The sequence below is a fragment of the Xyrauchen texanus genome, chromosome 5 (genome assembly GCF_025860055.1).
Source record: "Xyrauchen texanus isolate HMW12.3.18 chromosome 5, RBS_HiC_50CHRs, whole genome shotgun sequence".
Classification (NCBI taxonomy): Eukaryota; Metazoa; Chordata; class Actinopteri; order Cypriniformes; family Catostomidae; genus Xyrauchen; species Xyrauchen texanus.
The window spans coordinates 9,914,897-9,932,930 of NC_068280.1; the positions used below are offsets into that span (position 1 = coordinate 9,914,897).

At 36.0% G+C, this 18,034-nt stretch overlaps 1 protein-coding gene across 1 annotated transcript in view; it reads left to right on the forward strand.

Moving 5' to 3' along the window:
• LOC127643585 (F-box only protein 41-like) overlaps positions 1 to 18,034 on the forward strand; it is a 54,528-nt gene that overhangs the window by 35,260 nt on the left and 1,234 nt on the right. Inside the window, exons 5-12 of the mRNA XM_052126371.1 lie at positions 4,545 to 4,909; positions 7,178 to 7,401; positions 9,261 to 9,376; positions 11,853 to 12,005; positions 12,305 to 12,400; positions 13,497 to 13,615; positions 14,552 to 14,710; positions 16,368 to 16,483. Coding sequence (XP_051982331.1) covers positions 4,545 to 4,909; positions 7,178 to 7,401; positions 9,261 to 9,376; positions 11,853 to 12,005; positions 12,305 to 12,400; positions 13,497 to 13,615; positions 14,552 to 14,710; positions 16,368 to 16,483 — 1,348 coding nt within the window. The remainder of the gene's footprint in view (positions 1 to 4,544; positions 4,910 to 7,177; positions 7,402 to 9,260; positions 9,377 to 11,852; positions 12,006 to 12,304; positions 12,401 to 13,496; positions 13,616 to 14,551; positions 14,711 to 16,367; positions 16,484 to 18,034) is intronic.

An 18,034-nucleotide genomic window follows, 5' to 3' on the forward strand; every position in this document is an offset into this window, starting at 1 on the left:
AAAAAGAACAAAAGCCTAAAACCTAAGCTTACCTAAAACTTTGACACTATTATTATTTATTATTTATTTTATTATTAATTTATTTTTATTATTATTTATTTAGTTATTTTTTGCTGCTTGGCAAGGCCTTTTATTTCCTTCAGGAAATGCAAACTTGTTTTAATAGAGCGACTTGAGTGTTGATTGAACTGTATTCCATTGCAATTGCAACTGAAGGAGTGTTACATTGGCTGATTACAGTAGAGTCAAAAGTATACAATTTAACCTTAAATTTGGCTCCAGAAGTTTTGAAGCTCAAACATGGAAGAGCAGTAAGTCTGGGTCTTTTATCTACTGTGAGTACTGGATATGTTGGAGTCTGGTTTGGGATTTATATGGGGATAATTGCTAAATTGTTGTATTTCCTCAGGGTAAAACCAGTCTGCCATCTCTCAGCAATGCAGAAGACATGCGGAAAGAGAAACTTACACAGAGACACACTCATAAAAACACATTCCAAAATGTTACAAAACTGTTCATTATGACCCCTTTAAGCCATGAAGTAAAACTAATGCATGTTTATTTTATGCAGTAGCAGCCATAACGTGATGACTAACAGAATCAATGTCACATTAAGGTCAGTTTTACAAATGCTAATTTTTAATGAGGGTTTAATTGGGCAGATGAAAATGAAGACAAATTAGAAATATTGCGACTATTACTATGTTTAAGATGTAAGACCTCGAATTGTTCTCTTAACTGGTAACCCTTTGATAGCATTACTAATATCCTGCATTAATGCCATTTATATGCATCAAAAACAAGATACACAACTAGTTTATTTTTAGATCTTCACCCTTTGGTGCGATTCCTCATAACATACCATAACCGACCTTTGTGTAGCTGCTCTTTTCTCAAGGTTCTGATGCGTGAATGAGACAAAACCATCCATCTGTTAAGCATGTACGTCTGCATGTTTGCCCCTGCGCATGGACCATCATGCATGTGTATTGAGCCATTTGGTGCACCGACAGGGAAATAAGGAGCGTGGGTTTGTCTGGACTCCTCTAAATTTGCATCACACATGCCACAAGTCTTCTTCATGAATCAGACTGGAGATGATGGAAATACCGGACAGTACATTATTACTGCTGTTCCCCCTCATTATGGCCTAACCCCGAATCCCAATAGCATTAATGAACAAGCGCTATTAATGTAGTCATTCCATTCAGCAAAGCTATATGGTAAATGAGTTAAATGTTAAATTAAATAACAAAACAAAGACTTAAGTTCACCCAGTAATGAAAATTCTGGCATCATTTACTTTCCCTTATGCCGTCTCAAACTTTTTTCCAATATAGTGTAAGTCAATGTGGTCTAAAATATACAAGCTCCAAAAAGGACATAAATTCAGCATAAATGTACAATGTAAATGGTTTAATCCATGTCTTCTGAAGCAATGACGTAGCTTGTTCATGCCTCTCTGCACTTGACACATACGCATAGCGCTGTACACAAACCAGACACAGTGTTGCCAGGTTCGCAGTTTTCATGCCCAAATGGGGTATTTTTTAAATCTAGCCGTGGGTTAAAATGATAGAGTCTCGGGTTTCGTTTTTTATTTTTTATTTTTTTGGAAGGTTCATGGTAAACACTAGAAAATGAAATTGTACCTGGGTACCGCATGCAGCGTCAAAGCATTTTCTTCTTAAAGCCTGCACTGTGTTCCTGTTGGGCCAGATGTCAAGATTTATAGTGAATAAAGTCTTTAATTTTGGTCTGTTTCTCAAGCAAAGCGTATCGTAATCGTATCGCTTAAGAAGATGTGGAATATACCAATCAAATTGGATGGATTACTTTTATGCTACCTCTATGTCATTTGTGGAGTTTGATCCACATTGACTTGCATTGTATGCCAAAATAAAACCTCATGCATTCTACAAAATATCTTCGTTTGTGTTCTGCAGAGGATTAAAAAGTCATACATGTTAGGAATGGCGTGAGGGTGAGTAAATGAGAGAATTTTCATTTTGGGGTGAACTATCCCTTTAAAGGCTCTAATTAGGTCTACAGTGAATATTGTCTACTGTAGTAGCTTTTAAACTGTAACATCTGGAGATTGATGAAGTGTCTGGCTGGAATCCCCGGTGGAAATTCTGTCCCCGCCAAGCCTTGGAAAACATTTCTGAGCCACAATCCTATGCAAACTGTTCCCTTGTTACATCTCTGATTTGAGTTTAGTGATTTCTTATAATAAGTAAGCAAAGGTGGAATGTGTTGTGTTGGGATGAGAATAATCTTCAGCTGAGCAGTGTTTTAAATCAAAACTGCCATGACTCAACTTCATTTGTACAATTTATGGAATAACCCATTACTCATTCAGGCTTAAGAACAATATTCATAAGAGGAGAGTTATAAATCTTTCTTCCTACAATGTGAATTAGCAAAGTCTCATATTTCTAAATTAGTTAGTGTGTTTGTGTTTGTGTATTTTATGTAGTCTAGACAGATCTGGTTATATTTCGCAGTTAAGTGACAGTATCACTCACACTGTTCTTTTTACACACTCTTAACACATACCCTGTCTGCATCATAAAGAAGGGTTTACCCTAAGGGTTTGTGAAATTGTCATAGGCTATCTTCGGAATGGCATACTCGCATACAATTTTTACTATTTCTGCAGTATATACTGTATCATACGGTATAACTCTGCACATTATGCCCATATTCTGTATGCATAGAATATCTGGATCCTACTACATTTGGTAAAATGAGCTGTATAGAGTAGAGCACACTAAACAGAATATGGTTTTCCAGTGTGTCAAAAGAACCAGAAATATAAGCTGTGAGGGAACACTTTACAATAAGCTTGTAATTGTTAACATCAGTTAATGCAGTAGTTAACATGAATTAACAATGAACAATATATTTACAGCATTTATTAATCTTGGTTAATTTTTACCTATGTTAATTTTAATATTCTAAGTTTTACGTGTTAACATTAATAAATGCATTATGAATGAACATGAGCAACGAACAAGAGTATTTTAATAATTAACATTAATGAAGATTAATAAATGCTGTTCATTGCTAGTTCATGATAAATAATGCATTAACTAATGTTATTGAACTGAATCTCATCGTAAAGTGTTACCGGCCATAATCTTTTACTTCTCTTCTACTGTACATCTCTATATCTGACTCATTATTTGTTTGGAATGCCAAAAGTTATGACATTTGGACATAAAATGTCTTAAATCATTTTTCAACAAAATGTATGAAAACAATGAAATCCAAGAGAATATAACTGCATACCACTCGCTATATTTAATAATGAGGTCATGTGACAACTTTGTTAAACACTAGTTTGAGAAATTTTCATAACACATTCCTTTTCACATACAATTTTATTTTTATTTTTTTTTTCAAATTAGGCAGTATAAAGTAGACAAAGAAATGTCAGTGTTGAATTAAATTAGATTAAAAAGTTGTAAAATTAAAACACATAAATGTAAAAAAGTTTATTAAAATGTAAAAAGAACAAGAAATATACAGTATATACATACACACACATATATATATACGTATATATATGTAAAAAATTTTAAATGTTCTGAATATTTAATTAAAATTTTTATTTATATATATATATATATATATATATATATATATATATATATATATATATATATATATATAAATAAAATATATATATGTGTGTGTGTGCTTCTCGGGTGATCCGATCACATGTGGTCAGGTGAGACACATCATTGTTTACACCTGGTCCCATAAATGCATCTTCTGTGACCACTTGTGTTCAGATTTGGAGAGCAGGGTCTCTGTTTCATGACGACATACATCAGTCACTCTGTCAGTGTGTTGCTGCGCTGTTTCTACCAGATGCGGTTGAAATGTAATCTAAGCTCAAACGCAACATGTCATGCAGAATTATCCATTATTTTAGTGGATTACCTGTATTAAAGGAGCTTCAGGTGTTCGTGCTTCTCATCTGTGTTGATGAAGAATAACAGTGAAGAATAACAGTGAAGCTCTTTTGATTGTGTGTGTATGTATCCGCTTTTTTAACATTTCCGATCGGACAGTTATTTCTTTTTAAAGCCGCTTATAAACTTTGAAGTTTAAACTCTTGTTTTAGCGCAGCAGTTGATTGACAGGTGAAGGGCAGTGCTTCACTTCTGCCAGGACTCATACAGGATGGATTACTGTTTACACCTCAGATGTGATGAGGTACCATGTGTTTTTGACCACATTCGAATGTGGTTTTTGTTTTCTGATCACAAAATGTTTAGATCTGTATTTAGCACTGAGTCCGCTGACCACTTGTGATCGGATCACCTGAAATGCATCTTAATAGCCTATCAGGTGGAACCGATGTCCATCATTTAGGTCCTCAGCATTCAGCTGGCCCAAATGTTTTGAACTCCTGTCCTAAAGAATTTTTCCTTTTACTAATTAATTACTGCAAATTAACCACAATATTATGCCTGACTGTTTGTTTTTTCTTCTCTAATCTGTGCTATTCTCTGTGGGCTTTTCCTGTACAGAGCATCAGGTCGAATGAAGTCTGTGTCTCAAGGTTCAGGAGGTTATGACAGTGACAGTGTGGACCTCCACGCTCTGGAGGACTGCCCTGATGCTCAGTACTATCACGTCCAGTGCCGACTTGGGGAGGGAGATGGAGGGGGAGGTTACGAAAGGGCAGCTGTTTCCCAGAGCTGGGGCCTCCGCAAACAGGCCATCCAGAACTGGCAGCGCCGGCCATACAGGAACAGCATGGAGGGAGAGGAGGGTGACATATCCGATGTGGGCTCCCGCACCACAGAGTCCGAGGCGGAGTTGTGGGAGCAAGAAAGGAGAGCAGACTGTCAGCAACACGGGGGAAGCCGTGGAGGATACAGATTAGCTACAGGTGTGTTGTTGACCTGCATGCATGGGCTCACTAGGGGCGGGGCTTCTGGAGCTTGAGCCTCAGTTTTTTTAGTAAAGCCCTAAATGTTATTTTTTTAATCAATTTGTCTGTACCACTATGTTTTTATGCCCAGTAGTTTTTGACACTGTTAAAGGAATATTTCACACAAAAATGACACAAAAATGGAACATTATTTACTCACCCTTATGTCACTCCAAACCTCCGTAGATCACGAAAGGTGAATTTTTAAAAAAGTTTTACAGTTTATTTTCCATGATATAATGAAAGTGAATAGTGACTCCTGTTTAAACAAATCCGGAAAATGTTAAAGAATAAAATAAAATGACACCAAACAAATATAGACCTTATTCACGGTAGTGCCATCTTTGATTTAATGGGAATGACAACGAGGCTGTGAGGGATAGACTTGCTATCTCTTCAATGGCACAGACAGTATAAAGCTGTAAAAAGCTCCTAGATCTCATCTGATATCCCTCATGTTGTCTTGAGTTTTTTGTCTGCTGATTGTTCTTGGGAAGATGTTTTTTTCAATGTTTTGTCTGCTAAAGGATGCAAACCCCCTTTAAACTGCATTACAACCCTTTGAAGAGACTGTACGTCTATCCCTCACAGCCTCATTGTCATTCCCGACAAAAAATCAAAGATGCCGCTGCTGTGAATAAGGCCTATTGCCCTGTTGAAGTATGTAACTTTGTGATATGAAAGTGTTGCAAACAGTTTATCTACCAGTTTGTCAGGCCTGGGGCCATAGTACCTATTGTGCTCACTCTCTAAGCAATGACTGTACAGTCAGGTCAGAGGACCAGGGTACTGACTAAGGTCAATTAAGTCAGAAGGAATGTAACTGCTGTTGGAAACACAGGGCTAAGAGCAGTGAGCGCATGTGTCACAAAGCCATGAGTAATGATCAGGGTTTTCCACCTACGGACTCAAGGTCATCGTGGGAAGAAGGCAGAATGAGTAACCAAAAGTCTACTATACAACCGCGGAAATAACTACACACCATGTCACAAAGAATGTGACCTAAGGCCATGATATATGTTTCTCTATGTATATGTGCTTTAAAGTTTTATTGACTAAGGCTAATGTGTGCTGTTTTGAGATTGTTACCTTTCCCTTCTCCCCTGTCATATTGTATGCCAGAAAATGTAATTATTAACCTGAGCAGGAGGAGTCTCAGCCTCAAATGGCACGCCCATGGGCCGCCCACAATCCATTTACTGACTGTCTGATGCATATTACATACAAAAATGCACTTGTGTAAATCGTATGCTCCAATCAGAATTTCCAAATTAATATGCATATTTCAGAAAACAAGAGGCATTACATTTTTGGCAGATTCTCATAGATGATTACTCATAAATGAGTACATGCTACCTACCGAACAGTTATAAGGCACTATTTGGTGTTCTCACTGCCTCCTACTGGTGCTGTACATCCTCCAATATATGATGTGGAGGATGTACAGCACCTGTAGGAGGCAGTGAGAACACCAAATAGTGCCTTATAACTGTTTGCCTTATGGAGCTCTTGCGCCACCATATGGACATATTTAGCAATGCAGCATGGAGGCAAATAATTGTAATTGAGTGTACATCATTGTTAATGAGAGGTTTGATTTTTCTCCTATTTTAAAGAGTTTTAAGCAATCATGTGCATTCAAATAGAATTCATTGGCATTGTCTTTGCTTGAAAGGCAATTTTTTATATATAAATAATTTATTTATGTGATAATAAAGCACATATTTTACATTTGCCAAGACATGATACATATTAAGTACTAAATAGCAATAAGAAAACAGAACCAAAGAAGTATAATACAAAATTTAAGTCGACTAATGAGACAAGCCAAGTGTAAATAAGGAATTCAGAACTAAATCAACTGTAATGTTGTATATAACAATGTAAATATGATATGTCATTATAAATGAGGATGAAGTCATGTTGTTTTTACTTTAAAAAAAAAAAAAAAACAGTTTACCCTTGCATCTTAAAGGGATAGTTCACTCAATTTTTATAGCCTTCATAGTGAGTCCGTCAAGCACCAAAAGGTCAAAAAGTGCCAAAAGATTTATCTATACCATGGTATAGATTGCAATTGCAATTGAGTGCAATATGCAAAGACTGAAATTCTAAGTCATAATTCACAAAATATTTTCAGTTTCGGGTGAACTGTCCCTTTAAGATTGCTGCATCTTCTTGTTTGTTTACCTCTCGCTCTCTCTCTGTCCTCCGGTTGTTCTGAAGGGGGATACAAGCATTGCCGGCATGAGAAAAGTCCCTCTAAAGTCAATGAGGTGATCAGTCCTGAGGTGCTAAAGATGCGTGCCGCTCTGTTCTGCATCTTCACTTACTTGGACACTAAGACACTCATGTGGGCAGCCGAGGTGTGCCGGGATTGGAAATTTGTGGCTCGTCATCCAGCAGTGTGGACCAGAGTGCTGCTGGAGAACGCTCGCATCTCTTCAAAGGTTGGTTCAGGAAGTCATTTCCATTTCAGAAAATTCTTCATTAAAGTGTTCTAAACCTTTGAACCAAACCAAATAGCTCAGAGATAAATCACAACATACAACATTTGAAAGAAATCAAAATTATGTGGGAATATATGAAGTATTCATCCCATAAAACAGGTCTGAGGACCACCTGGGGGGCACAAGGTTGTGCTAGGTGGCCCGCTGAAAATGACAGATAATAGGCATAAAAAACAAAAAGTCTTCAGGCTTATACATGTAACATATTACTCTTATTGTGGGCAGAAAAATATGCTGTCAATTTAACACAAAGTGAATATTTCCATTTAATTTTGTAATATTTCTTTTCTTTGTAAAATGTCAATATAAAAGCCATTTAATTTTGTATGCAACATGTTGTCTTTATATCACACTTACTATTTTTCATGACACACGGTATAAATAAGTCTTTATACATGAAAGAAATATTGCTGCCTTCCTATATTCCTATTTTAGGAAGGGGTCTCTTACAAAGGAGTCGTAGTATTTAGGGGTATCAAAAAGGGCAACAAGAAGTTTAAAAACCCTGCCATAAAGCATTGTGAATTATGAAATTGAATCCGTCTGGATTTAAAAAATGTAATTCTCTCATCATTAACTCACCTTAATGCCATCCCAGATGTGAATGGCTTTTGTTCTTCTGCAGAACACAAACAAAGATTTTTAGAAGAAAATTTCAGCTCTGTAGGTCCATACAGTGCAAGTGAAAATTTGAAGCATCCAAAAATTATATAAAGACATCATAAAAGTAATCCATATGTAGATAAATATTTAACACATTTTAACTATAAATCTCCACTTTCACTTTCATATTCTGAAGTGAAAGTGAAAATGGAGATTTATAGTTAAAAAAGGTCTTTAAATATTTATCTGTTTCTCATCCAAAGTGATTGCATCACTTCAGAAGACATCAATTTAACCACAGGAGTCATATGGATTACTTTATTGTGGCCTTTATGTGATTGTTGGAGCTTCAAAGGTCTGGCCACCAGGTCTGGAACTACATTTTTCTTCTAAAAATCTTATTTTGTGTTCTCCAGAGGAAAGAAATTCATACACATCTGGGATGGCATGAGAGTGTTAATGAATTTTCATTTTTGGGTGAACTGTCTCTTTAATGTATTATACTGCATTCTTATCAGAAAATACTATTACTGTAGTTTAAAATGTAATGCTAGAGCATCACATATTTACTTTTATTTGGGATCTCCGTTTCCATGGTAACAGCACCTCTTATTGTTAAATCCTTCTTTAGGTTTACCACAAATGTGTGCCATCCTTTTAATTTGAAGTTTGTAATTTTCTTTGCCACTAGCGGGAACAAAGAGATATGCCAAAGCAATGACCATTTTCAAACACTGCCCCTTCCACAGTTGGGACAACCAGGTAGTCCCACCCAAAGTCACAGCATTGGTTAAGATTGGTTCAAGGCTTAGTCAAACAGCTCAAACAGATTGCAATTCTGTTTGGTCATACGGAAATTACGCACTGCACCTTTAACAATCTTGGATGATGGGTTAAGTCTTAAGAGGTTTTTATTGCTATAAATACATTTCTCTATGGTGATTTTGTATGGGATTTTTATTTCCAGAACACTGCTGATGCAGTCTATTTGCAAAGCTGCTGTAGGATTTAGCCATGTGTAGTGAAACTCTCCAATCTAGAAAAAAGTTACGCATTTTACTTTGAAAGCAATATAAGCACACAAAATGCTCTTTGCAAAAAGGGGACATAAAAATGCTAAATAGAAGCATCTTCAAAGCTGAAAGTCCTGGGAAATCCTTCACCCTCTAATTTTGTTTCTCATTGTTTTTGTTTAGTTATTGTGCACTCTGTCTCAGTGGTGCACACAGACTCATTCCCTCATCCTGCAGAACCTTAAACCCAGACAGAGGGGCAAAAAAGAAACAAAGGAGGAATATCTAAAGAGCACACGGTAACACTAGTCTCCCATTGCACCTGTTGTTTACTGTACCACATTGACCCTGTTGTTTGTGTGGCTCCTGCCTTCCCACAGCTCCACACACCTCCACCTCTTCTTTCTACTATTTCATTACTTTCTGCACTTTGTCCTGATGTTCTCATCTCTCTTTCACACCAAACAGATACACACTCACTTGCTCACACAGTCTGACACTTGTGAAGTGCTTGTTTAGGGTTCTAGCGTTAGGAACAGGGATCTGAAAAAGCAGCCTGTTAATTGCTCTGCTAAATCACCTCATCCAGAGTGCCTGTCTAAATCTAGGGCTATAAAAAACCTCACTAGAATTTAAGATCTGAATTTTTAGCATTAGAAACAGAAGATTAGTATCTTTGTGGATTAAAGTAAGAGGACACTGTCTAGACAATGGCTCAGCTTCTAATCACAGTACATTAAGGCTATACATTAGATAATTTCTCTGAGAATCAAACCCATGACTATGACCCATTGCAACCACTATACTCTACTAGTTGAGCTGTAGGAAATAATTCATGGATTTTGCCAAACATTATTATATACTTTGGTCTTTTGCACCCCGGTATGTATCTATCACAAATGGATCTACAAAATGCGTCAAATTTTCAAAACATTTTCATGAAAATGTGAAAAAAATAAATACATAATTAATTGAATAGAATATATTCTAATATAATTTGATGTTTTATTTTTCAACGCACAGTTTTCTTAATTTCAGTACTACACCCAAATGACAATAGCTACGTCATACTGTTCATGTTACACTTGCTATAGTTTACTTCAGTGTTGCTTCTGCATGAAATAGCAATGTCAAATATAAATCAAGTTAATCACTGAAACATCAGCGCCATCATAAAAATATGATTTATGGAAGTGTAAATAAAAATAAAAGAAAGAAAAATGACACTATTACATACCTCAGTGTAAAGGGGTCTTAAAGGGGTCATGACATGGTTTTTTTTATTGTATTATTATGTTCCCTTAGGTGCAATAATAGTATTAATATATTTTTTTTTAAGAAAAACTTTTAAAATCTAGTGATTTATGACCTTTTCCCACCCTGTTTCTCATCCTCTAATTCAAACAGTCTGTTTTGGGGGCGTTTTCCATTTAAGACTTCAGTGTTAACGCCCACTGTTATGATTGGCTAACGTCAGTGCCTATGTATCAATTATTGACGCCCCCAGCCAGAACAATATGCAAGTAAACTAAGTAAAAACACTGTGATTATTCATAATGAATGAAATTGCCCTTTAAAAAGTAGTTTTAAAGTTTAAAATAGATTACTTACAGTTTGCGTCGTCGTTGTTCCCAGAATAGTCGGCACGGACTTATCTTTGAGCAACAGTTTTCTGGCAAAGCCAGCATCATATTGAGATTTGTTCTCAAAACAGTCATCCTTAAAATGTACAGAACAAACGCTTAAGTTAACACTGCCGTGACTGGAACGTCCGCAAAAAATAAACTGCATCCATTTTTCCCTGACGTCTGGATCTTTCGGCAGCTTATTCAGAGGTTTTGTTTGACCACAGCCAGGAACAGCACATCTGTGTGGCATCGTAATTTTCCTGTGCACAAGTAGTCTCTGTCAGAGCTCGCTGTCCATCGACTGAACACTTGTGAGGCGCACGGCGATACAAAATGAGCGTAGTTGTCTTGCGCTTATAGCGTAGATATGTTGTGCTGGAGGCGGTCATATGCAAACGCTGTTACGTCACTTCTAACCGACACGTCACTTCTAACCATGAATCCAGAACGAGCTGTATTTTGAGCTTGATTAAATAAATGATTCGTTTAGAATGGGGAGGACGTCTTAAAATATTAAACTTGCAGGACGTTTTAATGATACAAAGACCTCTTATATACCAAAAGATCAAGGCAAATTTGGTTTCTCATGTCATGACCCCTTTAAATGACCATGTACACTTTTGGTAATTAAGCAGTTTAAAAATATTTAATTTTATTATATATATATATTTGTTTTTGTTGCAGTTTTGCCTTTTTTTATGTTACACCATTCAGAAGAGAAAGGTTGAGGAATATTAAAGAGGTTGTGGTATAACTCCAAAGGGGGTTTAATGAGGTCCCGGGTCACTAAAGACCAGAGTTTTCTTTATAGGGTTAATGCATGTTCCTTATGGCACTCGGTTGATCAGTACATGCAATTCCAGATTTAAAGAATGTATTAATAAAAAAATATTTGTAAAATATTCTTTACGATCTTTGGTCCACAAAGTAATTTTCTAAATAAAAAAATATTTATAAATACTATATTGCACATTTTAGGTATTTATTTTTTCTATTTTTATATATATTTAGGATTGTATTTTAGTATATTTCTTTCTCTCTATCTAATCTATCTATCTATCTATCTATCTATCTATCTATCTATCTATCTATCTATCTATCTATCTATCTATCTATCTATCTATCTATCTTTCTTTCGTTCATCTAGTGGGTGTCTGGAGGAAGGTCTGGAGGCCTTGCTGAAAGCCACTGGCAGTAATCTGCTCATCCTGAAAGTGTCTCATTGTCCTAATCTATTGACTGATCGCTCTCTGTGGCTGGCGAGCTGTTTTTGCCGGGCACTGCAGGCTGTCACATATAGGTTTGTTCTCAGGGTGGCACTATTTAGTTTTATATATAATTGGCATAATTTAACTTTATTCAGGGCATAATGTCACAAAGATGAGTTTTCTCATGTAAGATACTCACTTGTGAATCTTTAACCATGTGTTTAGGGAATTCATGCATAATATGATTTCATTACCTGCCTGGGGAGTATAAGTCAGAGTCAAATAGCCATTTTAATTAACATGTGTGGTCATTCTGCAGGGTTTGCAAATGCAGAAAAAAAGGAAAAAAATATTTGTTCTGCATGTTTGTCTAATGTTTTATGTTTCTTAGGAGTGCAACAGATCCTGTGGGACAGGAGGTTATCTGGGCATTGGGAGCAGGTTGCCGAGACATCATCTCACTACAGGTGGCTCCATTACATCCATGGTAAGACAGAAATATGAAGTGATTGGTTTAAAAAAAATGACAGCTGTTTTTGCTAAATTGTATGCTTTTATATGGCTTTATTAAATCAATTTAAATGCATTAATATATAAATCAGTGTAATTATAGTTTTTTTGAATTGCTAAAACACTAAACCCCCTTCTCTGAACCAAATGCTCAGTGACCTAAACCCATTTGTTGAATCAATTACTCTTTTGGCAAAACCTTAAACAAGTTCAGGTAGTTAGACACCATTTGCAAATCTCATCCACTCTTTTTGCAAAACTCACATTCTCACTCACTAAAACACATTTCACACTGTGATGCAAAATGGTTTTTCAGTTGCACAACATATTTGAGTGTACAGTAATGTGCTTTTCATTTAGAGATTTCTTTTTTTGGGGGGGGGGGGGGGGTTTGTAAATGAGCTACTGTATTTTACAGTATGCAAGTGCTGAATATACAGGCATTCAATACTGTATTACTTGCAGTATTTACAGTATACAATATGTTAACTGTAATATACTTTTTTTTTACCTAATTGCAAAATGCATTTACTAAATACAATACGTAAAAAAAAAAAAAATAAATAAAACTGTAACTACATGCCCTGGACGCTGTATTCTAGTGCCTAGTGAATGCTCTGTAGTGTATATATATATTGTCTGGCTGTGTGTATAATCTGAAAGCATTGTTTGATTTTGAGCACAGATGGAATGGTTTTGAGGCGATTGTTTGATTTTGCCAGAAGAGTCTTGTGAACATAGTTTAAAGATTTGGTTTTGTGTTTAATGTTGTGAGAAAGTGGGTGAAAGTTTCAAGAAATGTTTTTTAGCAATTCTGAAAAACAGTAATAAAAATATAACTATTATATGTTTTTTTTTTTTTTACAGTATTAACTCCATTTAAATGCATTTTTGAGCATTTTAAACGTTTGAATCAACTAACAAGAATTTTCTAACATTCTAAATCCACTAAAATTACATTTGAAACATAACTGGTTTTAAAAGGCTTGTTTACTCAAATATAAAATTTGGCATTTTGTCATTATTTTGAAAAATTATGTAATAATTTTTTCTCTCTAATGATTTTTCTGCAGTCAGCAGCCAGCACGCTTCAGTAACAGGTGCCTGCAGACCATTGGCAGATGTTGGCCACACCTCCGAGCTTTGGGTGTGGGCGGGGCTGGCTGTGGCATACAGGGATTGGCCTCTTTGGGTGAATGAGAGTAAAACATATCTGACCTACAGCTTATAACAAACTAGTCAGAAAAGATGCATAACAACCCAATTGCTATTTTTTAAGATGGAGCATAGATTGTGCTAACAATGAAAAAAAGAGGGTCAAGTCGGAGACTTGGCCTGGCATGAGGTGTGAACTTTGAAATGTTGTGCATTGTTAGCAACCCAAGTTTGTATCCGAATAGGGTAATTTATTCAGGGTTCCCACAGACATGGAAAACATGAATTGTCAGAGAATTTTAGAACTGTAAATGTCAAGCCTAGAAAAGTCCTCAATCATTTTCATTGCACACTAGGATACAGAGACACAGGAAATAACACTTTTAACATGCTGCTGTGATCAAACCAAAGACGCATTTTTATGGTATATGACTTAACGAAAATATACATGTTTTGAGTGAAGAAGGGCAATTTTCTGCTCTGCTTTCTGTTATTCATTTTACCCACTTTACTGTGCATCTACATTTAGATATAATGGTTTTGACCTTTCTAAATCACAAGATGTTATTATGTCTGTTGCTGCTGTTAAGTTAAAATCCACTCAGCTTTAAATAGACCACTCAGAAGACTGAATCAGGAATATATACAGATTATTACTGACGAAAAATGGTTCTCATGTGATGACATTTTTGTGTGTAGCAGCACTGAGTCTTATTTTTATGTTGGTATTTCAAGACGTTTTATTTTTGTAATGTCATTCCAGTTCTTTACTTTCCTCAGTATCCCACATTTTATATGGACTAGGATAGAATACCCTAGTGTCATACAGTAAAATCGTAAATCAGTAAAATATTAGCAGCATTACTAATGTGGTCTCCAATCAGTTCAGCAATAGACTGGCTATAGATTTTATATGTAGTCATTGCCGATAAAGAAACACTATAATGACCGTCTTTGTGTGTATATCTCGCAGCAAGGAACTGCATGAGGCTGCAGGTGCTGGAACTGGACCACGTCAGTGAGATAAATCAGGAAGTAGCTGCTGAGATGTGCAGAGAAGGTCTGAAGGGTCTGGAGATGCTTGTGCTTACCTCCACTCCTGTAACTCCTAAAGCCCTGCTCCACTTTAACAGTGAGTGCACACTTCCTATAGAACGCTGAATATTATTTTGTATTGTACTGATGCATTATGTTTTAATAGTACTTAAGAATAAAACCTCTTAAGTATCAACCAAATGGAACAAATGGAATTCTGGTTTCAGGAGCAGATCTGCGTAATAAAAAATGATTACATTTGATGATTTGCGTCAATTTAATAATGTAATAATAATGTATGCACATTTTTCATTTAGATACTAATTAATGTTTTTGAACCACTTATGCTGATTATTCATTACTGCACATCATTTTAGTGGTATTTAATGGCCTGAAAAGTTTTTCTTTTTTTTTTTCTTTCTATTTTTTAAATGTTGGTGGGAAATAAGTTAAGAAGAATCCCTCCTGAGCTTAAAGGAAATGTGAAAATTCTCTCATCATTATCTCACCCTTATGCCATCCCAGATGTGTATGACTTTCTTTATTCTGCAGAACACAAAGATTTTTAGAATAATAGCTCAGTTCTATAGGTCCTTACAATGCAAGCGACTAGTGACCAGACCTTTGAAGAACCAAAAATCCCATAAAGGCAGCATAAAAGTAATCCATAAAACTCCAGTGGTTAAATCTATGTCCTCATCTATATAATAGGTGTGTCTGAGAAACAGATCGATATCTTAGTCGATTATTACCATAAATTTCCACATTCACTCTCACTTTTTAAAATGTGAAAGAACATGAAATTAGTGATTGATAGTAAAAAAGACTTAAACATTGATCTGTTTCTCACTTACACCTATCATGTCATTTCAAAAGACATGGATTTAAACACTGGAGTCATATGGATTACTTTTATGCTGCCTTTATGGGATTTTTGGAACTTACATTGTAAGAAACAACAGAGCTGAGATATTCTTCTAAAAATCTTAATTTGTGTTCTGCAGAAAAAAGAAAGTCAAACACATATGGGATGGCATTAGGGTGAGTAAGTGAAGAGAGGATTTTCAGTTTTGGGTGTGCACCTGCTGATTAATGTACATGTATTAATCAGCAGGTGTAGAGAAAGTTTTTGTTAAAGTAAAATTTGTTATCTGAGCTGACAATGGTCTCACTAGAATATTCCTACACAATTTTTCTTGTAAAACATCTGGCCATACACTGAAACAAAACTCTTTATCATTTAAAACTTGAACTTTTATGCAAGTGATATTCTTGTACAAAATCTAATCTACCAATCTAATTTTCAAAATGTGACAGTTCCGCAATTTGCCTTATCTAATATTCACATTCAAACCCTTGCATGATTACAACATCATTTCACTCAATTATGGCGCCCCCTGCTGGACATGTCACTGGGAAACTGCAGCCAAACGTGTAATGAAGCACGTAATTTTGTTTGCAAAAATGTTGCCATTGTCACGGAAATGTCATGAGATCAGGATGGGCAAAACACTTTAAAGTACTATTTCAGGTCGTGCCTAAGAACACCTCTTACCTGTGGCAAATTGATTATATAAAAACATTTCATAAAGCTGAATTTTCCTAGAGATTTGAGATTCCTTCTTGGGACCTGGTAATACCTTTTAGATTTAGGCTTTGTATGGCATAAAATACTCCCACACCTCCTGTGAAATAAACTCTCTTCCCTCACTAACTCAGTCACTCAACCTCTCCCCGCTCTTCTCTCTTTACAGGTGTGTGTCGTAACCTAAAGTCTATTGTGGTGCAGATTGGTGTAGAAGATTACTTTGAAGACCCCAACAGTCCTGAGGCCAGAAAACTCTTTGACGAAATGGTGAACAAGCTGCAGGTATGGAATCATCTATTTTCAGAACTTTGAGACTGAAACATTTCATGATAAGGTACTGTAGGCCAACAAAAATATGACCTCTGATTATTCACTGCCAGACTAAAATTACCAGCGAAAGCTGTTCTGTAATAATTCCGTTTTGGGCCATTGGGGTTTCCTGTGTCTGAAACTCAATCATCAAAGATGAGTAAGTGAAATCAGAAGAGCTCCCTCGCAGCTGCCTTGTCGAAGAACCATGAGTCAAATGATAGTGATTCATCTCATGCATTTGCTTACTTTGAGGGCACAGGAAGTTGCCTCTTCTCTGCTTCTAGATAAACTGTGAGAGGAAGTGTGGCAAGTGGAAGTGGGGTTACACCCGCCTACATTAAAACTCCAGTTAAAGTTACTTCTAGGATGCAGGCTTGCTGTCTTACACAAGCGGTGCTGAAATAGGCTGCCGTAGATGACAGAGCGCATTGCTCATCGTATGTCATTTTTAAAAGAGGCTCAAAAATATTTTGTACTTGTTCAGGAACTGCCCACTGTGGATTTCTACCTCAATGCTGATGCAAATTTAAGTGTCCACAACTATAAGCAGATCAATATATTCTTGGTGATTTGGCTCCTTCTTGTGGCTCTAATGATGAACATTCTTTCATTTTCTAACTTAGAAAATGCTAAATGTTTCACATTGGATCAGTTTGGTACTTGCCATTATTTAAACTTACATTTATGCATTACTATACATTTTATCAGTACATGTGGAAATTGAACCCACAGCCTTGGATTTGCTAGCATCATGCTCTATTATCTGAACTACAGAAACTCCCTTTCAAATGGTACTTCATATAAGTTTATCTGTGACAAATAAGCAATTAAAGGATTTGTTCACCCAAAAATTACAAATTTCTCATGATTTACTCACCTTTAAGCCATCCCAGATGTGTATGTCTTTTCTTCTTCAGAAGAAACCGAAATTAAGATTTTTATAAACACATTTCAGCTCTGTGTATCCATTCAATGCAACTGAATGGGTGCCATCAGGCTGTTGGCTGTTCGATGGTCCAAAAGTTATATTTAGGCAGCATAAAAGTAATCCACATGACTCCATTCAATTAATGAATGTCTTCTGAAGCAAATCAATAGGTTTGTCTTAGCATTAAATCGATAATTAAAATGTTTAATTTAAATCGTTACATCCTGCCAGCACTGTTTTAAATGACCTTACTCTCACTTGATGTTTGTTCTTCTGTTGTAAACAAAGTGCACGCTTCTGTGTGTGTGTGTGTGTGTGAGAGAGAGAGAGAGAGAGAGAGAGAGAGAGAGAGAGAGAGAGACACGTTTGAGACAGAGAGACGTTTGAGAGAGTGTGCATTTTCTCAACCAACTTCTTGATGTATCACCCTGGGATGCTTTTTAAATAGTATTGAAGGAATTCCCATCTATAATGGGCACTTATTGGCTGATTTTTTTTTATTATTTGGTCCAAGTCATCATTAAAAAAAAAAAAAACATTTAAATAAATTGTTGTTTTATAATGAAATAAATTAATATGGTGGCACAATTATA